The following is a 25,861-nucleotide window of genomic DNA, read 5'->3' as shown; positions in this document are numbered from 1 at the left end:
CATCTGACTCTTGATTTGGGCTCAGGTCATGATCTCATAATTCATGGGTTTGGGGTCTGCACTGGGCTCTATGCTGACAGCATGGAGCCTCTTGAGCTTCTCTCTCTCTCTCTCTCTCTCTCTCTCTGTGCACCTCCCCTGCTTGTGCTCTCTCTCTCTGTGTCTCAAAATAAATAAATAAACATTAAAAAGATAAGCATGGACGAACATAGTACCCAATTCCTAGGGCACATTGGGGATTTATTAGAGTAAGAAAGTCATATGCTAGTGGCCATAGACTATAAAGCCAGGAGGGCCCAGAGCAACATCTAGGGCAGTGGTCCCAACCAGGGAGGAGAATCCAAATCACCTGAGGAGCCTGGACCCCACCTGGACCTCCCAAAGCAGGATCTCCACGGCTGGAATCTGAGCCCCTAAATAGACATGATTTGTCCGGATGAGAGAACATATCCCTGGGTAAGAACCACGGATCTGCTCCTGTTCCCCTCCTTGACATGTTGGGAAATGAAGAAGCAGAGCAGTTGTGTATATATGATTTTTTAATTAAAAAAAAATTTTTTAAGCTTGCTTATTTTGAAAGCGAGTGAGCAAGCAGGGGAGGGGCAGAGAGAGAGACAGAGAGAGAGACAGAGAGACTGTCAAGCAGACTCCACACTACCAGCACCCAGACCGAACCAGGGCTCAAACTCACGAACCGTGAGATCATCACCTGAGCCAAAACCAAGAGTTGGACGCTTAACTGACTGAGCCACCCAGGTGCCCCTGTGTGTCTTTCAAGGTCACACAGGCTGTTGGTGGCAGCCCAGGATAAGAGCATGGGTCTCTCACGGACCTGTTCTCTTTGTCTGCTCTGCCCAAAGACCCTGCAGCCTCCGCCCCGCCGCGTGTCCCCTCTGAATGAAGAACTTAGCTTAGCCCAGAGCTTACATAAGTAGAAACAAATAGATGCACAGAGAAAACATCTAAGGTTCCTTTATTTGTTTTGAAAACAACCTCCATTCTTCATCTCTCAATTTAGTCCTGGTCCAGTGACAAAAAAGGCTTTTCTCTCTGGCTTCCTTTGTAAGAAAGGGAACAACATAAACACTTCCCGTTACATCTTGGTCGCCAGATTCCAGCGAGGTGAAGACTGGGCCAGGACTGGAACTCAGCAGCACGAAGAGCACGTGAAATCTGTCTCTGAGCCCCATGTGGCTTACAATCCTTTCCTGCATCCTCCCTGAGACACCTGCTCCTGTCCAGGGGCTTTTCTCTACCTCCCCATGCAGGGCATCTACTACAGTAGTTGGGAGCTGCTGGTGGCCTGATTTCTGGTCTGCTTCTCATCTGGGAAACGTCACCCACGGCCCCGCTGGCTCAGGCACGGGGTCCTCAAGAGCTCACCAGGTCCCAGTGCTGGCTCATAAGTGATGACTCACATGGGTTGACAACGATTTCCCTGCCATTCTCGGAGCCATCACCAAACATGTCCGTGTCTAGGCAGAGGTGGGATGCTATGTGCTCGATGCGGGAACCAGTCTTGGTCCACTGCTGAGAAGACGGAGAGGAGAGAGAGTGAACCGGGATTCTCTGGCTAAGGCCCCAGGTCCTATCGACAACATCAGCAGCTCCAGAACAATCAGCCGTGTTTACACCGCACAGCTGGGGTCACCCAGAGACTTGACTTCATGGTCTCACGGAGGAATAAAACTGCAACTAATTGCTTTGCCAGGTACTGTTGGTTTTTCTGGTTTTGTTTGTTTGTTTGTTTGTTTTTTCCCCTCCAGATAAAAAAGTAAAAGCAAAATCAATATGTTTGCTAGGAAAACTCATTAGAAGGCAGTAACTTTCTAAGCCACAGGCCAGAAAACACGAAGCACGTTAGTCAGAGGAGCACCCAGAGAGATGATGTGCCCTCAGTGTCTGCACGGCAGGAAGATGTGGGAGTGAGCTGGGGGATGGGGTGCAGGAGGGCAGAGAGGCTTCTGGGCAGCACCTGATGCCACGAATCTGTGCTCCTCCAAAGCGCTCCAGCACATGAAGGGCCCAGGCAGAGAGGGGAGCTCATGCCTCTGCTCCCCAGACCTCCTCTTACCCAACAAGTGGGGGGGGATGGACACGTTTCGGGGAACCACCACTGAGCAGGCACCATGGACCACTTCAGTTCATCGCTCTAAACAGCTGCCCCATGGGGGGAGCATCATCAACTAACTTCACAGAGGAAGAAACCAAAGCTCAGAGAGGTCCAGTAACCTGCTGTGGGTCACACAGCCAATGAGTCATAAAAGGGCATTGGAATCTCTGTCTCTCTAATGCCAGTACCCAGTTGGCAGGAAACTGTGTGGGGTTAACAACTTGGGGTCAGCTGGGCACATGGCACATCCAGAGTGCTACGAATCTTGGTGGACATCTTGCCAGGGCACAAGGCTTCTGAAGGCAAAGTTAAAGCACTGCTCATCCCTGTGGCCCTGAAGGCTCTGCCCCAGTGCTCTCCGGCTCCGGGGTGCCAGGTGGGCATCAGAGCTACGCAGGAGGGTACAAGATGCACGTGCACACTGTGGTCTGCCGAAGTCCACAGGCATTCAGGGGCAATCCGACCACCTCTCCTAACCAGGAGGGTCTCTTTCTGATCAACCCCTCCTCTTCTACAGTTTCTCTCTTGTCTTGCACATGAGCCTCTGACCTTACTCAGGCAGTCCGGAAGCTGCAGGTGGCCACGCCCCTGTGTACCCACTGAGCACTTACCTGTCTGTCATCTCCATTCTTGCAGAGGACAAGAACCACCGGGGCTCCAGGGAAGATGGTGACGACGGACAGGCACAGCTCCTCCTGGAGGATCTGCTGGGTGTATGTGAAGGCCCATATCTGGAGGAGAAGAGGCCAGAAGGTTCACATCAGGATCCTCGGAAGCCTGGTGGGGCACTCCCGGGACTATGTGTGATAATTAGCGAAGCCTGGTGGTATAAAGCACTGGGGGTCCCAGCAGGAACAGATGGTCAACAAAGTCACCTCGAACAATGGGACTCAACAGCCAGAGGCTCGCAGGTCACAGCCCCACTGAACTCTCCATCCCCACACCTGTGAAGGGGACTGGCCTGGGCATGCAGGCCACCTCTGGGAGGCACGGAACAACTCTGGGCTTGAGGTGGCGAAGCCTGAACAGCACCGCAGCCCAGCTGTGTGGTCAGCAGTTTCTCTGTCAGATCCAGGCCTGTTCCCCACACTTGACACCGTGAGCAGACCTGGCAGGGAGGCCAAATCGGTGCCCTGAAAGCCTGAGTGTTCTGATAAGAGGCCCACGGCAGGACAAAGGGAACAGGGAGTGTGCCGAGGGAGGGAGCGGAAGGGCAGAGGGAAAGTCAGGAGACAGAACATCGTCACAGCAGGGGTGTGCACTCCAGCACTCCAGGAGGAGACGGCTTAGCGCAGAGCTCCTACAGGGAGGGGAGCTGAAAAGGCGAAAGGACTAGGAGGGTGGGGAGAGGAAAGGGGCATTCTGGGAGAGCCCTTACAAGGAACATGCCTCACTTATTCCATGCAATGCCAGAGATCAGAGAGCAGCTAAGTGCTGAAGAAGCCCAAGCCACTCCTGTTTCTTAGGTCAGGGAGATGAAAACGTGAAACTCCACAAGGTCCTTCCCAGGCTGCCAAGTGGGGGCCCAGCTGCCCTTTGCCCTCATCACGGAGCAAGGGTGACCGGTGAGTTGGATGCTTTGAGGGGAGCTGCTGAGAGAACCCATCAAGGACTGAACTCCTTCCCCGCTGCACCCCTGCAGTTGGCCCTCAGCCTCTGGACCAGGCCACTTGGCAGCCACTTCTCCTTGGCCCGAGAATGGAGAAAGGGTCCCTTAGCTGGCTGGCCTCCTGTTCTAGGTCCATATGCCCCATAAGCTGACCCGGTGCTCATCTGTTCCTTGTTCTGCACCTCCCCCAGCTGATGGCAGCCACTCCCCAGCCTTGGCGCCTCTCCTGACTTCTGCTAGCTAGTGACATCCTCAGTGTCTTTCCTGTGTTCTCCTCTTCGCTCCCAAGCTTGGGTCCTTCTGCTGCCCCATCAGACACTTGGATGCAGACCACTGCCTCTCCTGATCTGGAACCTTCCCTGTCCCTGATACCTGGATGGGGCCACCGGTTCAGTGGGAGCCACCGTCCTCTATGGTTGGGTTCTATGTGTGGATTCCCTTTTCATTAAAAAAAATTTTTTTTTAATGTTTACTTATTTTTGTGTGAGAGAGAGACAGAGTGTGAGCAGTGGAGGGGCAGACACAGAATCCGAAGCAGGCGCCAGACTCTGAGCTGTCAGCACACAGCCAGGTGTGGGGCTCGAACCCACCAACTGTGAGATCATGGCCTGAGCCCAAGTCGGATGCTTAACCGACCGAGACACCCAGGCGTCCCTCCTGCGTCCCTTTTCAAATTGCTGGTGTTGGGAGAAGATCTAGACCAGGGGAGTGTATGGAAATACAGATGAAAATAGACTGGCTGTGAATTGAGACTTCTTGGAGCCTGGGCAAGGGTCCAGGGGATCCTTTATACTCTTCCATCTATTTCTAGACCTATATATATATTTAATTTTTTAAATAATAAATGTTACGGAATGTACTCCTTGGAACACATCAATAATTCTCCACCGGCCTTGAACATCACCATACTACACACGCCATGTGCTTCCCTCCAGGGTAAACTGAAAGGGAAAGACGTCTGTATGCACAGAGGTGAAACAATAACCATGATGACATTGTTAGCGATGGCTAGCATTTGCTGAACACTTACTGTGTGCGAGACACTGTTCCGGGGGCTTTCCACAGATTAATTTAGTCTTCATAGGAATCCTACTAGATAAGTATTATTATTATTATCCTCATTTTACAGACGACGAAAGGCTCACAGAGGTTACCCAAAGTCACGAACTGGTCAGCGGTCCCGGACCATCTCCAGCTTGTTTATTGTCGCTGTTGCTGCCACAGTCACGGCTCCTTCCAGCGCCCTTCTATTCAAGTTTAATCACGGGCAGTGTCTGTCCCTGAGATCCCTCACAAATATAGAAAACTGTAGATCAGCTCCACCCTGACAGCACGGAGCTGGTCACTTCCCACTGGAAACAAGGGTCACACCCCATGTTGGGGACTGGGGAGGGGGGATCGAACCAGACAGTAGGCGCCTCCCTGACATTGATGGGAACTGGGGAAGTGCATGAATGGAGGCCCACGTTCCCCGGACTCCATGCCAGGGCAGGGGGGTGGGGTACACACAATGCGGCCTACCAGCCGGTGCCTGTTCCCCTTTTCTTCCCACCCCGGCTCTGTCCCCTGCTGTGAACTCCTGCACCTGCATATGCGTGCTCGGCTGGTCACCCCCTTGGACCTAGGTAGCGTGCTAGGGACACAGGGTACCCCCAGGAGATCCATGCAGGTCCTCAGTTCAGGCTTCGGCCATTTCGGTGGGGGATTCTGGGGCTCCAGACATCTGCAGTGTGATCTAGAAAGTGGAAGCAGATCTTGGGTGTGTGTCCAGAGAATTCTGTACGAGGAGGGGAGGGTGGGGAGAGAAAAGCCTGAAGCCCAGGCCCAGGCCCAAGGGCAGGAATGCCAGGGAACCACTGCCCAGGCCCACCATACAACTGGCCTCAGCTTTAGATTTCTGCCATTGTCGGGAAATGAGGCTAAACACAGTCAGTGATGTGGAAAGAAGATAAGTTCCATCCCCCTGACCCATTACCCACCCACACAGCTTGCTGTAAACCATGAATTAGCATTTTAAAAATAAATCCTGTAATTATCTTGATTACCACAATAGACTGACTTTGTCTTTGTGTGTGTGTGTGTTAAGAGCATTAACTAATTAAACATAAAAACTTGACATATACCACAATTTCTGAAAGCTTATCTTGGCATTTCTTCTTTTTTAGTATCCCGGGGGCTTCTAAACCTGGAAGTGCTAGGGAAGGCTTGAGGGTGGGAGGGGGGGTGGTGGTTTTTTTTCACATCGGAGACACCCCATCCACTAATGCCTTTCGGGAAGGAAGGCATATGGTGACCCCCATGGGGGCCGGGGCTGGGCTCAGAAGAGATCACCTCAAGACCCCCAAGGGGAGAACGCACATGCACAGACAGGGTATGGAAGTCTTTACACTGAGTGGACTTTCCATTAGCTGGTGTTTACCGGCACTGAAATAATTCAGCCTCATGATTTCTCGGAGGAGCCACATCTGCGAGGGAGGAGGGAGGGAAGCAGAACACGGGAGCAGGTGGGGCAGGAAGCGAGGAGAGGTTTTCCGATTCCCGTTCTGCAACCTGTCAGCCTTCCAGAATGGCCGGTGATGAATGGGTTTATTAAATGAACCTCAGAGTCAGAAACGGATTCAGGAAGGTAGCCGTGGTTGCTCAGGCTGGCCTGGCCTAGATCGGTGTGCGCTGAGCCGTCTCCTGACAGCTCCATTTGGGGGTCTGGCCCAGTCATAGACACCACCCCCCGTCCCTGCACCCCGGTGCACACAGACATGGCCACACCTACAGAAGGTGTGGGCAGCCTCGCCTCCTCAAAGATAGGCCACTGAGGGACTGAGGAGAGGGGGGTCCACTCCTGGCCCTCCAGCCCCTTTTCTCCTGCCCTGGAAGAGGGGAACTGATGATGGGGAGGGGTGGTCGAGGTTGGACCTTAAGGACTCTGTGCTTAGCGAGTCTCTGGAAGTCAGCCCCTGCATGAGGAGAAGCGAGCAGCCTGGCAGGTGGGAGCAGCAGACTTCTCTCTGGGTGATGCCCATCCGGCCGCAGCTGTCAGGGCTGGGACCACACGGGCCGCGACACCCAGCCCGGATTTCACGTCTTGTGTTGGATGGAACAGCAGAGGAAAGGGGCTCTTAAGAGGACATGTCTGGGGGCGCCTGGGAGGCTCAGTCCAGTTAAGCATCTGACTCTTGATTTCGGCCCAGGCCATGACCTCACTGTTGTGAGATCGAGTCCCGCATCAGGTTCTGTGCTGAGCATACAGCCTGTTTAGGATTCTCTCTCTCTCCCTCCCTCTGCCCCTGTCTCCGACTTGTGCTCTCGCTCTTTCTCAAAATAAATAGACATTTAAAAAGAAGAAGAAGACATGTCTTGAGGAGCCAAGGTCCAAAAGAGGCAGGCATGAGATGGGTCGGAGTCCAGGCCCAGGGCTGACCTTGGAATGGCCCAGGGCCACCTCCAGGAGGCAAGAAGGAACCAGCCTGGGGCAGCAGCTCTCGACTAGAGTGATCTCACCCCTATCTGTCTGCCCAGGGGACATACAGCAGTGTCTGGAGACATTTTTTGAGCACTAGGACTAATTGGAGGGTGTCACTGGCACCTAGCAGGTGGGGCCAGGGATGCTGGCAAAACCTACAGTGCACATGACAGTCCCCACAACAAAGAATTATCTGGTACTAATGCAAACAGTGCTGAAGATGAGACACCCCAGCCTAGTCTGAAGGGCTTGGTCCCTGGGGACAGCAGGCCCGGCATTACTCGTGTATGACCTAAGAGTACTGGTCAACCTCTCTAAGCCTCGCTTACCCCATCTGTGAAATGGGGGGATAACAGGACACGGTTCACAGGGTCGTGTGATGACCAACCCAGATGATGCCCGTGGAACACGCAGCCGGTGCCTGGCCCTGACGCGGTCTCTGTGAACAGTACTTTTGTGGCACGTGGGAGGAGCGATGGTTGGGTGAGGAGAGAAACATTCACACATGGAGAGAAGGCAGGGGCTGTGTTGTCATCAACGCAGAAGCCCGCGTCAGTTACTGATGGTGGTGAGCTCCCCGTTCAAAAACTCTTCAGCGTGGGGAACAGTAAACAACGAAGAAGAGACCCCACGTGCCAAGCAGCATTGCTGGTTCTGTTGTGGTTAGATGGGCAAATAGCTCATTTATAAGGACTCTGGCTCCAGGTGCTTTACATTCATAGTCTATTGATGCTCACAGTGGCCCTGGGAGGCAGGAATGGTTTTATGGAGGGGGACAGAGGTCAGTGGTTACTCTGGGCAATGCCAGGCGCAGACCGCAGGGTTGACTTTAAATGTGGGGCCTCTTTGGTGAGAGTGGATCTGAGCCAAGGGCATCCAGAACCACCAACTGGCCTTGAGTAGGCCACTCTGAAGGCCGCACACACACACCCTGAAGCCTTCTTCAGACAAGGTGTCTGGAATGAATGCATGGGCTCAAGTGACAGTTCAGTTCAGCCAACCTCTCGCTGCACCTAGGTCCCTGAAGGATCACCCAAGTGCACTGACTGGCCGTGTTGGGGACACCTTCTTCAGCTGCACAGACATAGACCTCAGCCTCTCCCTGGTGACCTGGGAGGCTCAGAGTTACAGTCCCTGCCTTCAATTAGGACCTTCACCAGACTCACTGTTAGGGTGTTTTCTTTATTCCCAGTCCATCCTGTCCCTTCGTCCTGAGTTGTAAGAACACACTTTATATACATGTGACTTAAAAACCCACAGCCAGTGCACCTGTTGTTGGGTCATGCTTTTGGGCCCGAGAGTGACTGCTGGCTCCTTGCTTGTTACTCCTGCGAATGTGGGCGACATACTGAACTCTGCAGCTCTGTCCCCTCTGTGGGGAATGAAGATAATGTGGGTCCCTGCCGTGGAGGGTCATTGTAGGGAACAGATGGGTTTCCATGTGTATGCGTTCAGAACGGGGCTGACCACAGAGCAAGCGCTTCATCTGTGGACTACGGTAATGGAGGAAGCCAACAGGAAAAGAGATGGGCCCAGAGAGCTTCCTTTAGAAAAGTGCCTTTGCTTCGCCTCCCAGGAGAGATGCCGGAAAGGCAGCCATGATGGGGCCGATCCCAAGGGTGTGTTCCCAAAGCGTGGGGAGGAATGGTGGGATCAGACAGGGAAGATGACATACTGGCCACCGTCCCGTGGGCAGACTCACTTTGGGAGCCAAGGGGAGTGCAGATGCGGGGGCAAGAGTTTCACCTTCTCTCACCCACCCGGGTGTCCAGCTGTCTACACGTGTCCTTCATAAGCCAGTAGCCCAAACTGCCAGGAACACAGGGAGATGGACACACTGAAGAGTTTTTAGGTTTGTTTCCCTTTTGAAAAATTGGGATAGTAAACGAGATTGGTGCATCTGTCTTCCTTCTATCTTTCACACAAATATTTTTCTAGAGAATCCAATAAAGTTAAGGGGGAAACTCGTTAACCTGGAGGGTTCTTGGGCTTCGCACGTCTGCAGACTGATGATGTATTTCTCGTGTACTTCACCCAAGGCATCAGCTTGCTGACATCTTCAATACACTCTCAGATTAAACATTTTGTTCCCAAGGTTGACGAGCCGGCCAAGAAAGAGAGGTGAGGCAGGGTGGACAGATGGGCTGGGGGTGGGGCAGGGACATGAGCCAGTGTCAGAGGCAGAGGACAACCATGGTCTGGTTGTCTCCTTTCAACAATGGGGACACCCATGTGCCTGGGAACCCACCCCTGGAGAGCGTGTGGCCAGCTGGAAGCAGAACTCCAAGCTCTTGTTACCACCCTCTGCTGTTCTTTTACTCCAGGAGTCTGGACCCTGGAATCATCTACCGCATGGCCTGAGCTTGGTTTCAGGACCTGTAGAGATCTCACCCCAGGTCTCTCCTCCCAAGGGTAGACTGAAGCCAGACTACACACAGCCAGGCCCAAAGGGAACCATTTAGAGGGGAGCGACCAAATGTGGATTTGCCAGCAGGGAGCTCATAGCGGGGGACAGAGCCAGGGCGGGCAGAAAAGGGGAATAGGCACAGGCTGGTAGCCTGTGCTAAGTGTACCCCACTCCCCTGCCCTGGCATGGAGTCCAGGGAACGTGGGCCTCCATTCATGTACTTTGCCAGTTCCCATCAATGTCGGGGAGGTGCCGACTGTCTGGTCTGCCCCCCCCCCAATCCCCGACATGGGGTGTGACCCTTGTTTCCAGTGGGAAGTGACCAGCTCTGTGCTGTCAGAGTGGAGCTGATCTACAGTTTTCTATATTTGTGAGGGATCTCAGGGACAGACATCTCACACGAATGAACTTGAATAAAAGGGTTCCAGAACCATCTATGACTCCGACAGCAGCAGCGATAGCAGAGCTATGGCATGGTGGCTAGATTTTCCAAATCCCGCCATCACCACTTCCTAGCCTATGACTTTGGATAATCTCTCCAGGCCCTGGTTTCATCTGCAAAATTAGGATAATAGTGATACCTCCTTAACAGGGCTTTTGTATCCCTTCCTTGCTACGGCTTCTCACAGGCAGAGAAGGCAGCAGCTGCAGAAAGGGCTGAATTGAGTCATGAGAAAGGGCCTGCGGGGCACATGGGACCCCCCTGGGGACAGGCCAAGAGGCAGCACAAGAAGAGAAATAAAATGTAGGAGGGGAGAAGAGGCGAAGCAGGGTCAGAGGAGACAAGCTCGGGATGTCATAGCACATTAGCAGAAAGGGCTGGTGGGCAGAAAGGCAGGACTATCTCTCCTACGTAGGAAGGACGGGAACATACTGAAAGGAAGAGAAAGGTAACCCAAGTCAGTCCTGCAAGCGTGTAGCTCCACATGTGTGCACGCATACACACAAAACTGGAGATTATTCTAGCTGAATTAGTTATGCGGATTTCTATCAGTCCAAAGTGGGTTTACACCTTCACAACACTTGGATGTGCAGCCCAGTCCTGCTATTGGCCGTGGGCCCCCTCTCAAAGGGGGCTGTGTCTGATGCAACCTGGCCCCACTCTGCATCCAGCATGCAGCCTGACGCCTGGCACACTGTGGTCACTCAGTGTTGTCCATGGAAGCAGACTGAATGTCTATCTTAGAGTCTTCTTCCATTTTCCTGAATTCACACTGCTGCTACACAAACTGTTCTCTCCAAAGTGGGGAGGAGTGATAGCTTGGCACTCTCTTCTAGAAAGAGTTCTTGGCTCACTCCAAGCCTGTTACTATGATCGCTCTTAGTTTCCCACAGATCACTGCTTTTCCTCCCCTTCTTGTGCCAATGGAAGGTCAGCTGGAATAGGTACTATTACCCTCCAGTGAAATCTTTCACTGGGGCTGGGCTAGTGAGGAACCCCTCCCCGAGACTGCAGAGATCCTGTGGCTCCCCTCCTCCCATGTCCTTATGGAGCCGAAGACATGAAAAGCCACTGCTTTGCTGAAGACAGATCAAGCCAACTCCTGTCCCTGGAAAAGGCGGATGGCAACATTCAGGCTGTTGGGAACCCCGCGGACAGGGCCTGCACACAGAGTCAGAAGAGAGGCAGGTGCCTCACCTATTTGCAACAGTTTACAAAACAGTCACTTAAGCAAATGGTGTCATTCTCAGCCAGGCTGCCATACCTAAGGCAAAACCAATACCCCTGCTTCCTTTCCCCTTTCCTGTCTAACTCAGGCAGCCCCTCCCATGTCCTGCTGGAGCAGAGAAATGGGTCTTGGAAAAGTCATTGCAAGCTGGAGGCCGGTGGTGAGATGCCTCAAACATAGGCATAGACTTTTGTGGCAGACGGTGTGGGGAGCCACTGAAGGCTGTATTGAGATGGGGAACAGAGGTGTGATGGTGACACGTCTGCTGGGGGATGAGGGGCAGAGACTGGAGACTGTGGCCGAAACCAAACACAATGGTTCCCAACCCAGGTGGTTTTATGCCCCAGGGGGGTTTGGTGTAGCTTGGAGAAAGTTCGATTGTCACGACTGGTGTGCGGGACATCTGGTGGGCAGAGGCTGCTGCTAGGCAGGCTGCAGAGCACAGGACAGCCCCCACTGGAAAGAACCATCCAGCCCCAAACGTCAACGGTGCTGAGGCTGAGGAAGGCTGAAGGAGTGAATGCAGGACGAAGAAGAAGAGCTAGGTATTCGAGGAGAGTCGGGAAGGGATCTGCGGGAATGGGGACGCGGGGAAAAGAGGAGCCAGGACAGATGGACAGGACTGGAGCCTGGAAGAGGGTAGTCACACAGAGAAGGTGTGGGACGGGGGTGTGGCCGTGGTGCCCAGCAGCCGCTCGTAGCTAGCTGTTGACTGGAATCACGGACACTGTGTCATCCAGCCACAGCCCAGGCCTTCACACATGCTTCCTGGGCTGCCCCTTCTCCCTCTCCTGACACGGCCTATTCCTACTCCTCTCTCAGGATGCAGCGCATTTTCAAGTCCTCTGGGAAGATGTCCCTGATCCTTATGCATATGGCAGATACCACCCTTGGTGACTGAGCTCCATCCAGGACAGGGTTTACAACAGAAGGGCTGCTTACTTGCCGCTTCCTGCATTAGATCCCTTGGGGGGGGCGTGGCCATAGAGACCAGCAACCTAGTCACTCCTCACCTTGAGAAGAGCCGGTTTGCTGGGTGAATAAATGAGTGAAATGCCCAGAGGGATGAAAACTAGAATTTGTGAATCAATGAAACAGGATGTCAAAGCTGGAAGCTTGCATAGAATCTCTAAGAAACCATTTACAGAGCAAAGGACAGTGACCTGAGAACCTGGGTGAATACTCACCATTAGCGTATGAAAGCGGAGGGTGGGAGCCGGCAAAGGAAAGAGGGAGAAAGAATCTGGATTGTGCAGCTCTGTGGGAGCCAGGAGGAAGCTTTGTGGCTAAAGCTGGATGTGCTTTACTGTATCCACCTGACCCAGCCCACATTTACTGCCAGCAGGTAGGACACCAGTGACGTACGTACTCATTAAATCCTGCTAATTTAATGGCAATTTCCTATAGGCACGACGTTGCCCGGTAAGAGGTCTTTCAGAGAAACTCTACACATTTGGAAAACTAGTGGAGTGAATTCAGTCCCAGAGTGAGGAGGAATCATACTTCTTCTCCTCTGTTGCTAAGCTCTGGGTATAACTGGACCCCTGGTGTCACAGAAAAGCAGATGACAGAGGCTAAGTCCCTGTACATGTTCTCATATCCCCAGCCTGTTGCTCACCTGGGATTTTGCATCCTCGCCTTTGATCTTGACACAGGGGCTTAGCCTGAGGTTGTAGATCTCGGTGTTTCTCTGCCTTTGAGACTCTAGGCACTTCTGCCTCTGTCGGATAGTGCCCTTCTGGATGGAGGAATCGTTGGGGACTCTGGAGGAAAGTCACAGGAATGAGGAGAACCAGCCGCTCTTTGGCTTAGTAACACTAGCAGCTGGAGAGGTCAAGGCAGGGTTTTGAGGATGACAGGGGCGTTTCATCCTGGGTGGTATTACCATGACCTGTGCTGGGGTGGGGGCTGCCACTAGGAACAATCCAGCAAGGAGAGACCCAGGAGCCACAAGGGTAAGGAGCCTGACATAGGACAGCGTCAACGAGCTCACGCCCTCCGATCAACTGGGACTCAAATGCCAGCCGTTGCGAGAGACCGCTGCTAGCTAACCTCAATCCCTCACGCTACTCATTAACTTAATTCCTCTCCTGGTTTCAGGAAGGAAGGGGAGCTGACTGGTCTTCTCAGAGCTCCACGCACTTCAAAGTCCTGATCCAGTTGGCCCCGGGATGTCCCTTCTCTGGACCAAGTCAGCTGAGGGCCTTGCCCTGCAGCCAGCAAGAGGTAGGGCGGATACCTGAGCTCTGGATAGACATTCTCCAGGTACCACTTGAAGCTCTGGCAGTGCAGATTCTTCCTCAGCTCCAATCTGCTCTCGACGCTGGGGGTGATGGGGGCAGGGGTAGACACAAAGACAAAACACAGCTGTGTCACAGACAGGTACCGAGGCCGAGGCACAAAACACAAGCTGTTGCCCACGCTGCACCCACCTCTCTCCGGAGGGTACTGGAGAAATTAACCGAGACAGATTTTGAGAGCTCCAGACACAGCTATGGAAACACTTAGCAATATCTCACAATGGCGTGGTAATGACACGTACAGAGGTTTTGTGCTTTTACTTGGAAATGGGATCTGGGGGTGTTTTTTACTTTTCATTAAAAACAAGGCTACAAGGACATTCAGGGTGTTGTTGCTAATTTACTGCTAGGCCTCTGAGTCTACTTATCCACAAATCCCTCTTTGGATTCTGTAGTCAAAATATCATTCCTGACCACCTCTCCCTCAAAGAATCATCTTCTTTGGCTGGTTCTGGTGCCTGGTCATGTCTTTATGCATCAGACATTTATTGAGCGCCTACTGTGTGCCAGGTGTTGTGCCCCATGTGGGAAATGATGGATGGCGAGCTTTTGAGCAATTGACAAAGGTAATGAAACAAGCAACCACAACCCTGTGGGGACGTGGGGCGGGCATGTAGGGACTGTGGGGGCCCCTCAGAGGCACACCCTTGCTTGTTGGGTCCACACTCCCCCAGGCGGTAATGGTGAAGGTGGTATCTGGAAGGAAAAGTGGACGCTATCGAGACAAACCAGAAAGTGGGTGAGGCAGGGGCCCCAGGTAGAGGCAGAGGAATAGCAAAGGGAGATTGGTCTGGTGGCAGGGGCAGCGTGCGCATGAATGTAAGCACGTGGGGGTGGCGGATTGGAAGTAAACGGGATAAGAGATGATGAAACGGATGGTAAAGGGTCTGGGGGCCACTGGGGAGGAGTCTGGACTTTGAGGCAATGGGAGACAACTGATGGGCTCTTAGCAGAGCATGACGCGGCAACGTCTGCACTTTCAGGGCATCTTACTGGTGGCGAACTGGTCTGACAGGGCAAAGCTGGAGACGGGGCGGGCAGGGGGAGGCGGCTGCAGAAGCCCAGGAGCTGCTCACGCTCTCAGGTAGGAAACTGGGGAGTGGAACGGAGAGAAGGGACAGGTCCAAGCCCCTCCATTTCTCCCCAGCTGCACTGCCATCACCCTCCTGGGTTCCATGGACACTTTGTTCTTCCTGGGTGACCACAGAGGACCGACCTTGACTGGGCCAGCCTCCCCTCCTTCCGGCCCTGACTAGACCAGGTGCTTTCACAGCCAGGACGTGTACTTAGCACTGAGCATATTTCCTCACCAGACCCAAAGTAGGGTGAGCAGAGGAATGACGTCACTTTTTTTTTTTAAAGCTGAATGTTGAGTGTTCAAGCAAAGACCCAGGCGCTCAGTTTGTGAAGGGCGCAGGATCACCGGGACTTGGTGATTGCAGGACATGGGAAGAGACGGGGAGGGAAGGGTCAAGGCTGACACCCAGATTTCTGACTTGGGCAGCAGGACACAAGGAGGAGTGTTCATGCAGATGGGGGATGCGGGATGAGGAACAAGCTTAAGAGTGAAGTAGACGAGTTCTCTTCAGGATTTGAGTTAGAGGAGCCTGGGAGGCGTCCAGGTGGAGATGTCCAGTTTGTACTTGGAGAAGGCGCAGTACGAAGACAGAGAGGACAGACCCTCGTGGAAGACCACATACAAAGTGGAAAAGAGGAAACTGAGGCTGCAGATGGGACCAAGAAGGGGGAGTGGGGGCAGCAGCACGAGACTGCAGGTGCAGAAACCGTGGCTGGAGATACGCTGGAGGGGCTGGGAGGGAGAAGACCGATGGGGTAACACAGAGGATGTACGGGGCCCAAGGGGGTCAGGGTGAGCCAGGTGGGGGCTCTCAGGAACAGGAGGTGGGGGTGGGGCTCAGATCACACTCAGGAGAGGAGCAGGGAACAGCCGCCCGCAACACTCGCAGGCAGGAGCTCATGACGCGTGGCCCTGAAGGAGCAGACAGGGCTGTAAGGGCATGAGTGATGCTGGATTGAGGAGACGTTTTTGTAGGTTTCTCCCCGCCTCCTTCTCTTCCTTTTTAAATGGTTTAAGTTTTAAGCTTTACGACACTGTCTCAGTTTAAATGCAGATGGGAACCATGCGGTAGGGAGGAAAGATCAGGGCTGAGGAAGAGTGGAGACCCGCGGAGGACAAAGTCCCCCAGAACAGTGGTTCCCACGCTGTCTGCACATTAGAGTCATGGAGGTGGGGGTGGGGTGGCTGCATCTTAAAAATTCTACAGCCCAGGCCATACCTCAGAGTAGGTCAACTCTCTGGGAGTGGCAGCAGTCATTTTTGAAGCTCCCCAGGTGACTGCAACATGCAAGCTAGGTTAGGAAGCATTGCCCTAGAACTTGGCTCTTCAAGGAGAGGTCCTCAGACAGGCAACACGGCACCACCCAGGTGGGAGCTTATTAGATATGCAACCACATTTTAACAAGATCTCCAGGAGACGTGTGTGCACATTAAAGTTTGAGAAGTCTTGAGCCAGGAGGCAGGAGAGAATGAATCCAGGTGGAGGGAGCTGGATAAATGTTGACTTATGAATGAATGCAGATGAAAGGTGGATCCCGAGTACAGGTGGAGGGCTGGCTAACACGGCAGGAGGCACACCTGTCTTTCGAGATGAACTAGAGAAGAATGGGGCAGATACAGCAAAGTTCACAGGTCATTTGTCTTGGGAAGTTGAGGCCATCTATTTCATCTATAAAACAGAAGGTGTCATCTGTTGTGAGTGACGGGTGAACTCAGGGGCCGGGGAGACAGGAGAGGTTTAAATGGAGATTGGGGAGAATGGTACCCAGGAAAGGCGGCAGGACTGACGGGTCTGCCAAGGGCCTCCCTGAGTCTGATGGCCACGGTGTGTTAGCAACACTGGCTGATACCTTCCAGAACCTTCAGCAGCCTGTGCGCAGGGGAGGGAAACTCACAAAGTCGGGTTCATCCAGGGTTGAGAAAACTTTGCCTGGGGTGTTGATAGATGCACAAGAGGGCAAAAGATCTGAGGACAATGTCTTTTAAACCTTCTCTTTAAGAAAGAGAGTGAACCCAAGCTGGGGAGGGCAGGAGGTAAGGAAGGGGGAGGTGCATGGCCACAGACAGTGGACCGGAAGTTTGAGGACTCAGGACAAATGTCCTGTGAGGTCCTGTGCAATTGCCCTGGAGGGACAGCATGGGTTTATAACCTCAGAGACGCGAGCCATTCTGGCTGGGTCCGATGTAATCCTCCTGAGGGGTGCAGGCAGCAAAACCCACCCACTCACCAGCCTTAGTCTGACTGAGGGACAGCAGTGTGAAAAAAAACAAAACAAAAAACAACAACAACAACAACAAAACTGGCTGCTCCTCAAAACAGTCAAATGACAAACATAAACAAACATAAACATCCCATTTTTCTTTTATTAGCTCTGGGCTGGAGAATTGCACCCTATAGTTTTGGGATCAGACAGGTGTGGTTTGAGCCTCATCCCCCAGGTGATTTGATTAGGGCAAGTCGCTTAACCTGCAGAAGCCTCGGTGCCCTGTCCCGTAAAATAGAGGCAATTAAATCCATTACTCAGAGTTTGGGGAGTGCTAACAGGATAGCCTTTAGGGCATCTGGCACAGAATTCCTTTCCTGTCCTTGTCCACTCCCAGGAAGCTAGAGCAGGGTGCTAGGGGACACCTGTCTGATACTGCTCCTCTGAGAAGAAGGGCAGTTTGCGTGTGGGTGACTCAGAATTCGGAGGAGGAGCTCTGACCTCTAGGGACTAAGGCCGTTGTGTCCCGCATCCTACTTCTCTGTAAAAAAGCTATAAATATCGCCCCATTGTGCGAAACACAGCTCACTCACTGGGGCGGTGGTCCAGGTTGTCAGTCATTCCATAAGAGCTACCGAGAGCCCTGCACACTCAGGACAGGGCAGGAGCAAGAAGGGACACAAAGGAGAGCAGCCACAGCCCGGGTCCTGGAATGGCTCAAAGCCTGGGTGACCAGCTAAGTGGACAGGCTGTCAGGAGCTGGGGATCGTCTCAATCCTCTGCACGAATCAGCCTGAAAGGACACTTACTTTCCAAAGGGCCTCTCCAGGGCGAATGGCCGGGCAGCATAATAGTACTGCTTGTATTCATCCATCCACACTTCAGCTGTCCTCTTGGTGTTCCTGGGGAGGTGGGGTGGGGGTCACATATCGGTTAAAATGCACATGTAAACAACATTACCCAGCTGGGGGCCCTAAGACCCAGGAATAGCATTCTTCCCTGGGCGCTGAGTCCAGCCAAGTCCCACCTGCTCTCCAAAGGGGCCTTTCCCCCAAGACCCAGGACATTAGTAGGAAGGACAAACTCCTCCCCAAAAGGAACACACCAGAAAAATTATGCCAGAAATAGAACTTATGTGGCTCAAAAATGAATGAATGAATGAATGAATGAATGAAGAGAAAAGAACCAGGAGAACCCACACATGCCAGTGACCAAGAGCAGAGAGGCAGGGCCTCCAGCTACCCTCAAGACCCCTGATCAAGGAGCTCCCACTTTCTGCAGGGAAAGTGGTAGGGTCCCAGCTTTTGGCGGGAAAGCCAATCGCACATGGCTTCCTGGAGCCCGTGTGCTCAGTGTGGCGCAGGCATAAAGAATCAAGGAATCAAGCCTTGATTGACATTTGGCCAGCACACTAGTCTTTTCCAAGAGTTTGCTCTGAGTCTGACCTCACAGGGCACAGAAAAAGCGAGAGAAACCGACATGGAGAATGTCACCATTCAGCAGACAGGGAGGCAGAGGTACGAGGAAGAGCCCGCAGAGCAAGAACCGAGGTCATCAGAAAACAGTCAGATGCCAGGTGCGGCGGAGAAGCAACTCCCGCCAAGGTCCACGGAAGTGAACTTGGGGTCTCACTACACGGGGATGCTCCTGCAGACTTCTGGTTCTGTCTGGAGCAGAGGCATTCCATATAGGGGTATGTTACGCTCTTCCAAGTTGGTGGACCCAGAATGAGTCACGCACCCGCAGTCCATTCTTGGTGCACTCAAGTTACCAGCGCTTTGCTGGCACGTTCCCCTGGGCCGGTCATCAGCCAACTGCACGCCGCTTAGGAAACACCTGTGCCACTTTTCTCTAACCACTGACTGACCCACTGGCCAGGGCTCAGACTCAAAGACAGTGCCTGTTCTGGAGGCTAGGGCTGCCCCCTCATTCCTAGGCTGGCCCCCTTCCACATCATAGCCCCCTGGCTTTCCTACACCAGGTGTCCCCCACTCACCTTTTCCTCCTGAAAACCCGAGGGCCCAAGGCAGCTCTCCCTTTGGTGCCCGCTGGGTTTCTCACCGCCCCACCCCTGTCCACCAAGTTCCTGCAAAAGGTGTTAACTCTTCCCCTGCTCAACCCCATGATGGCCCTGAGACCATCATGTCAGGACATGACCTGTACCTGCTCATACGTGTGAAAACTGAGGAAGGAAAAACACCGATGAGGAAAACGACGCCCCAGATGAAGAAAAGCACCAAGAGGCACTTAGCTGCCCCCTCTCCCAAATGGACTAAATGACAGAAAAGGAAAAAGGAGAATAAATGGAGAAGTGAGGCTGTCAGATGATAAGACACGAGAATAAGGGAAAAAGTGGGAAGACAGAGGAAAGATAAACACGGGGAGAGGGGTACATAGGAATTATTTCTAGAAGGAATCACAGGAGAAGTGTGTACAAAGGGACAGGGCAGGAATAGGTAAGTGCAGCACCGGGTCACTGAGGCCCCTGGATCTTCATCCTGCCCTACCCCTTCCCGCTGCAGGCGGTGCAAACACCCTCTGCAAGAAGCCCAGGGTCGCAGGGCTTCCCCAGCTTGGACCCTGTCTGGGTGCCGGCAGGGCCCTGGGGCAGGCACGTGAACTGTAGCCACTTGTGCGCCCCCAGTCTCAAATCCTTCCAAGGACCTTTCCCCTGGTGACCCAGCCTGAAAGTGGGAGCAGTGGATCTTCCAGAACTCAGAGGCAAAACGGCATCCTCTTCCCCCAGCCCAAATGCCCCCAAATACCTGGAGCCCTGCAGGACGGTGCTGCCCAAGGACATGTGGGCCTTGTTGAGCCCTGGGCAGTCAGCGGTGGGGAACAGCCCCAGGCCTAGTCCTCAAGCTGGGTGGGCAAGCCCGACCTTCCCTGCTTAGGCAGAATCCCAGGGAGAATGATGTGTGGCTCCAGAACATCCAGAACACTCGGGAAACTTACCAGAGAACATGGGACAGCCACAACCCATCACTGGGAAAGCCCTCGGCTTTCTGTTGCCCCCTTGAAGCCCCTGGGATGTGCACTTACTTTATATATGTGTTGGCATTTCCATCTGGGAAAACATACGGGTGCTTCTTCCGGAAGACGTGGCCCACCCGGCTGCAGGGGACGATCTCGAGGCTGCCCCCGCACATCCACACTCTGAAGGAGATTTCTGTAAGACAGCCGTGCCCCCTCATCACTGCGCTGTGTCCTCAGGAGGGGAGGGGACCCAGGATGACAGCCCTGAGGACCAAGGACATGGTCAGGGCCCACTGCATCTAGCCTAGGGCTTGGGGGTGAGGAGGTGGCTTCATAGTCAGACTGTGTGCTCTGCTGGCTGGGCAACCTCAGTTTCCCCATCTGCAAATGGGGACGACAATAACTCATAGCCGGGAGGATGACCAGAGTGAATGTGGAAATAGTGGCTGGCTTGGAGAGGCACACGTTTAATTAGCCCCTGTTCCCTCCCCTCATGGAGGACCACAGAGGGCTGGAATCAGGACCGAGGAGAAAGAATCTCCAGTCAAGAATACAGGAGAATTTCCCGACAGTCAAGGCCCAGATAGGAACGGCTGTAATGGAAGTAGTGAGTTCCACACTCTCACAGGCTAGCAAAATACAGGGGCAGGATTCCCAGGAAACCCCTGGACGAGGTGTCGGTCACCTCCCAATGGCCCGACTGCAATTCTATCATTCTGTAAGGGCGCCTGAATCGTAGCCCGGGAGGAGGAAGTCTGGCCAGTAGCTGAGAGCAGCTGTAGAGAATGCTGGAAGCCTCTATACTTGCTGGGGTTGCTCCCTAGGGCGGGGATTTTGCACACATACCCATTTCTTGCTGGTTGGCTGCCGGCTCTGAAGCTGCGGGTAGAGCAGAGTCTGCAGAGGCGGCTGGGATGAGGCCGGGGTGTGCATTTCTCCCCTGGGGCTGTGTCCTAGCCTGGTGTTCCCGCCCCGGAAGGAAGCAGGGGAACACCAAGGTGGGGGAGGGGAGTATCTCATCACCGCTAGTGTTTAGAATTGCTGAACAACCGGCAGGCAGTTTTGTGACTGCTTTTACCTTCTCTACGGACAGTGCACCTCCTTATTGCCTACACCCAGGGCAGGCTCCCCCGTGCACCCCACTGGCCAGGCCACTGGTGGGAAGTGCCAGCTTCCCATCTGGGAATTGCCGCCTGCTCCATGCTTCTGCAGTCAAGCTCAAGTGGGAGGAGGGCAGGCTGAATCGTATTCATGCCCAGGCCCATGGGTGGCTGCTCTTGGGGGCGGGGCACGTGGAAGCAGACTGCGGTCCAGGAGCAGGGAATGAGGATGTGAGTATTCTAGTGCCTTCCCACCACATACGTGCCCCACACCCTCCAGTACCTTGGGCCCTACCTCCCTGGGTTCTTTCACCCTGGGTCCTCTCTTTCTTATCTGCCGCCCCTCCACTTCCTGCTCTCTGTCTCCTCCCATTCCGGCTTTCCAAGCAGGTGCCTGGACACGATTTCTCCATTATGATCCTCACCTGCTCGGTCACTCACCTGTCCTCAGCCACCCTTTACCTGTCCCTACTGCCTCCTGCCCTGTGCCCTTGAATTGCAGGCAAGGCTCCCTAGATACCAAGCCCACTGCCACCACCTTCCCCACACCGGCCCTTCTGCTTGCCCAGGTTCTGGTCCCAGTGCGCTACAGCTCATTCCCAGGAAGCTCGGGGACAGGGTGGGGACAATGAGCGCACTCAGACGAAGAAAGGGCTTCTCAAGATTACTTCCAAATGGTGGCAAGAACATGGAGTGAGGGAGGAAGATGAGAAGAGCTCGGCTTTGGGTTCGGCAGCCCCGAGTCCACGGCAGTCCCCCAGCCGTGTCCCTGGGGGATCCCGCTTCATTCAGCTCACTGAGGCTGGGTTTCTTCACATGCCAAACCAAGATCAGAGAAGTACTCCACAGGATTGCCGTCCACATCAAATGAAACAGAGGTTTTGAGAATACAGCGAAACATCTTTAGTACGACAGGAAGATCAGCCATGGCTGTGATCAGACGCCCCTGAAGCCAGTCTCTGAAACACGGACCCCATTAGCACTGCCCTCCCGTACCCGCTTCCAGCTTCCTTCTTCTGCCACAGCAGCCACTTAAAATTTGTGGAACTAACACTTTGGGGTTTTGACTTTCCATCAAGGTCCTCGATACGCAGCAATCTGACGTGTGGCTGGAGCACAGTGGGATCACGTGCCCCAGCCTGGTGTTTGTGGGATGGGGGGACACGAGCAATGAGTGAGCTCAGCTGACTGCCAACACCCGCCTCCCCACCCTGCAGCGAGCGCACCGAGGGGCTGCAGGGGCCGGGCCCTGGAACTGTTAGCACACATGTGACTCTGGCCTCAGGACGTCTTCCTTAACAGTATGCTCCAAAAGTCTACTGTGCTCCCCTCATTTCCTCTCCAGCATCTCAAAATACGGTCTGCTCCAGTTCCCAAAAAGGAAAACCCTCTCATCTTGCAAAACTAGAGACGGAGATCTGGTTTACTAGATATAACCTACAAATTTTGTGCCAGCCCTCCTCCAAAAATACGCATACGTTTTGGCTGTGGTCTCTTCCTTTCCATGTATTCAAATAAGACATATGTCCCTCCTCATTTGCAAAGCGAATCCCTCCAAACTATGCCTCAGTTCCATCCCCCGCCCCCCCCCCCGGACCCCTGCAACCTGTTTCTGCCTCCGTGCTTCCCGTGCCCAGGATCTTACTTCTCTCTCCATCTTTGTCCCCCCCGTCGGCATGCACAGGCCCCCCACCTCGGAAAGCAGTCATCGGACCCTGGTCCTTCTCCACCTTCCTTCTGGTCTTCTGGCATTCTTCCCCCCTGAGGCTCTGTCTTTTCCGTGTCTTCCTGACACTGCTTCCTCAGCTGGCCTCATGGTTCACGTGATGCTGAGGACTCCCCTCCATCCCGCCAGCCCTAGCTTGCTCCGGCTCCTGTGCCAACTTCCAAGGCTGTCTGACCCTCTGCCAGGGAGTGCTGGACACCAGCAGATGCGTTTCATCTCCTACCCGGTCCTCGCCTTCCACAGCCTTCCACAGCCTGCCACAGCCTGTCTCCTCTCCTCCACCTGTTAAACCATCCCTCCTCCTCCTCCTCCTTTTCCTGTGGCTGCTGCTTTAGCCTAAAATCACCACGCATCTCAATTCTGCAAACGTGAGCCATGGGAGGAAAATGACCTCTTCATCTACCCCTGGGCTGTGCTTTGTTCTGTCCTCCCTCAGGTGGTAGCTTATTAGTCATCCTAACAACCCTGCTCCTGGTCACGGATGTCCTTATTTTATGATGCAGAAGCGGTTCTGACCTGACACCTGCCAGCGGGTTCCTGGGGACTGAAGCACATCTCCCCACTCCTGAACTCCGCTCTCGCCCTGCCTCCACCTGCCCTCAGCACTCAGCAGCACCCGTCGGCCAACGCAGGTGTGGGTGCAGACGCTGGCTTCAAGGCTTTTATCGACCAACAGGAGAGGCTCACCTATGACCAGCCACCACGCTGCATTTCCTCCACTCACTCATCCAATCGTGACAAATGCCCGTCTTTGCGCTCCTTTGGTCCGGCTGATGCTGCCCGTAGGTGCCAGAGGCCCAGGATGTGCTAACAGCTTCTCTGCTCTGGAATCTTGAGTGTTACAACTGGGGTGATGGGAGACACGGGGCCTGACCTGCACTGCGGTGCTGCCCCCAGAGTCGGGCAGCCTGGGGGGTGCAGATTGGTGTGATGTTTCACAGGTGTATTGTGTGGGATATTTAGCACCCAGGACATGGAGTCGCCCTGTCCTTGTCTACACCACTGACATCAGGATAACCGTCCACACAGATACGTGCTGACACCTGGGAAAGTCTCGGAACCCAGAGGCCCCACGCAGCAGGGGCTCGTGCGTCAGCAGTGCCGTGGACAGAGGCGTGGGGCAGCGGGCCCTCCAGGCACCACCTAGACCCTCTACTTTCCACGTCTGCGGCTCCTGCAGAGTCATCACTTTCTTAAGTGGGGAGGCCGAGCAAAGAGATGCTGTAGGGAATCTGTAGGGGGTTCTCGCTGAGTCAGCGCCGGCACCATCTCCACGGTGATGAATGTCACGCAGGCCCTAATATACTCTGAATTCCAGGCAGGGAGACGTGTCATTATTCCACCCTCATGGGGGGGTGGGGAGGGGACGGCGCTAGTATCTTATTTTCTTTAGGCATCAGACTCATGCTTGACGGAAAGCTGCCCTCCCCACCCTCCATTCTCACCTCTTTTCTTCTGTCTCATCAACCCACTTACCATCTCACCTCTTTTCTTCTGTCTCATCAACCCTCTTACCAGGTCCCCATGGCACCCCTGCCCTCCCCCAGACCCACCTCTGCCTGACAAGCCCATGACTGGCTGGATGGGAAAGGGGATGCTTTCTCCCCAGACAACAAACCACAGCCATCCGAACACCACTGCTCAGCCAGACCCATCAAGGCTCCAATTTCATTTCACAGTCGGGTTTCTAAACACAGGTGGAGGGCGCTTTAGACACGGGCTCCGCCGACTTCAATGATCCTGTTTTACGTGGAGCTGCACGTATCGTATACAGACACGCATTGTACATACGGCAGGAGGACCCATTCTGCCTTTGGCCAAGGGGAACCTACTCAGGACAAGGGGAGTGGAGTGAGCTGTGGTGGGCTACTGTTCTCCACAAGTCCACGCATACAAATGTGGCCATAGAGACCCGGCTCCTTTTAATGATCTTTAAGTTCTCAGGACCTTCTGGGCCTGGAAACTCTGTTATTAGTTTTTAATGAATGCATGGACTTGAGTAGAGATCATCTTCTGGTCTACAAAACCACACCTCATACCATCTGGGGCCATCTCGCTGCATCCAGGCCCCTAGCTTCTGAACAGGCACTAGCCACAGGCCCACCATGGTCACCCAGAGCCATAAGCCTGCAAATGCCAAGGTGGCACACTTATCTTTCCATAATCCCTATGAAAACAAGCCATGTGTGTCGTCTCTGCTGGGCCCAGGGTAGACGTGGGGAAGTCCAGGGGCAGTGGGAAAGGATGGTCCTGGGGGACTTCATTGGGGCATGGAGCTTCGGCCCAACGGCCCAGAGAAGGAACCAAGCTGTGGCCTGCTTTAGTTTAGTTCCCTGTCTGTGGGGAGAGGACTTTTCATCAGACGTGGATGCTCTTCTCAGATGAGGCCATCTCCGTCACCTTGAGCCATCCAGCATGAAGAGGGAGAGTCAGAAAGAGAAGGTTCCAGGGAGAAACTAGTCCAGCAGGTCATATACATGCTTCTTTAGCAGGTGCTGTCCACCCCCCACCCCTGAGTCTGAAGGGGTTGCAGGGGCATTCGCTTTATCTACTTACAGCAAGCTGCCCTGGGGCAGGGGAGGGTAATCGTCACCTTTGCTGCCGTAACAAAGGCCACACAAACCTGGTGTGTGGGTTTGGCTGGGCCCCCTGCTGAGGGCCTCCCAAGGCCCAAATCCAGGTGTCATGCTGGGGGCTCTGGAGAAGAATCCACTCGCCAGCGCCCAGTCCCTTGGTTTGGAACACGGGTAGCCAGCACTTTCCAGTGTTCTAGGCCTCTAGGACTAGAGGTTGGAGGCATATTCTCGCCTCATCCTGGGTTTAGCGGCAGGCAGGCAGCAGGCACAGGTGAATGAACGCAAATACAGAGAGGGCCCAGGCCTCGTAGAGAGGAGAACTGGGTGCAGAGGGGCCCAGAGTGAGTGGGGTGGGCGGGAGAGCGGGCGGGGAAGGTGTGCTAGTCCTGGGGGAGGCCGCCCCGGGAGCTGTGTTGTGCAGTGGAGTCCACACTCGGTGGAGGAGGGAGGCCAGGTGGTTGCAGAGGGCAGGGCATGTTGGGGCTGTGCCTCCGGACTGATGGCTGGAGAGGTGGGCACACACCAGGAGGGACTCAGCTGAGGGGTGTGGGCCTGGTCCTTAGGACAAGAAGCACCCACGGTGGCCGCCACGCCTGGGAAGTGGGAGAGACCTGCATTTCAGTGCTCTCTGGCCCAGTGGGA

At 54.1% G+C, this 25,861-nt stretch overlaps 1 protein-coding gene across 2 annotated transcripts in view; it reads right to left on the bottom strand.

Moving 5' to 3' along the window:
• Positions 1–1,371: 1,371 nt before the first annotated feature.
• GALNT14 (polypeptide N-acetylgalactosaminyltransferase 14) overlaps positions 1,372–25,861 on the bottom strand; it is a 207,564-nt gene continuing 183,074 nt past the window's right edge. Inside the window, exons 10-15 of one of the 2 annotated variants that reach the window (XM_047069469.1) lie at positions 19,884–20,010; positions 17,651–17,743; positions 13,499–13,582; positions 12,878–13,022; positions 2,725–2,844; positions 1,372–1,530 (exon numbers count right to left, since the gene is read on the bottom strand). In XM_047069469.1, the coding sequence (XP_046925425.1) occupies positions 1,372–1,530; positions 2,725–2,844; positions 12,878–13,022; positions 13,499–13,582; positions 17,651–17,743; positions 19,884–20,010 (728 nt within the window). The remainder of the gene's footprint in view (positions 1,531–2,724; positions 2,845–12,877; positions 13,023–13,498; positions 13,583–17,650; positions 17,744–19,883; positions 20,011–25,861) is intronic. The other variant, XM_047069470.1, reaches the window with a different exon arrangement.

Source organism: Lynx rufus, unplaced genomic scaffold, assembly GCF_022079265.1.
Source record: "Lynx rufus isolate CCGP_SWC_20201006 ecotype Redwood Valley unplaced genomic scaffold, mLynRuf1.p SCAF_8, whole genome shotgun sequence".
NCBI lineage: Eukaryota > Metazoa > Chordata > Mammalia > Carnivora > Felidae > Lynx > Lynx rufus.
The sequence above is the reverse complement of the archived record's forward strand: the minus strand, read 5'-3'. Positions and strand labels throughout refer to the sequence as shown.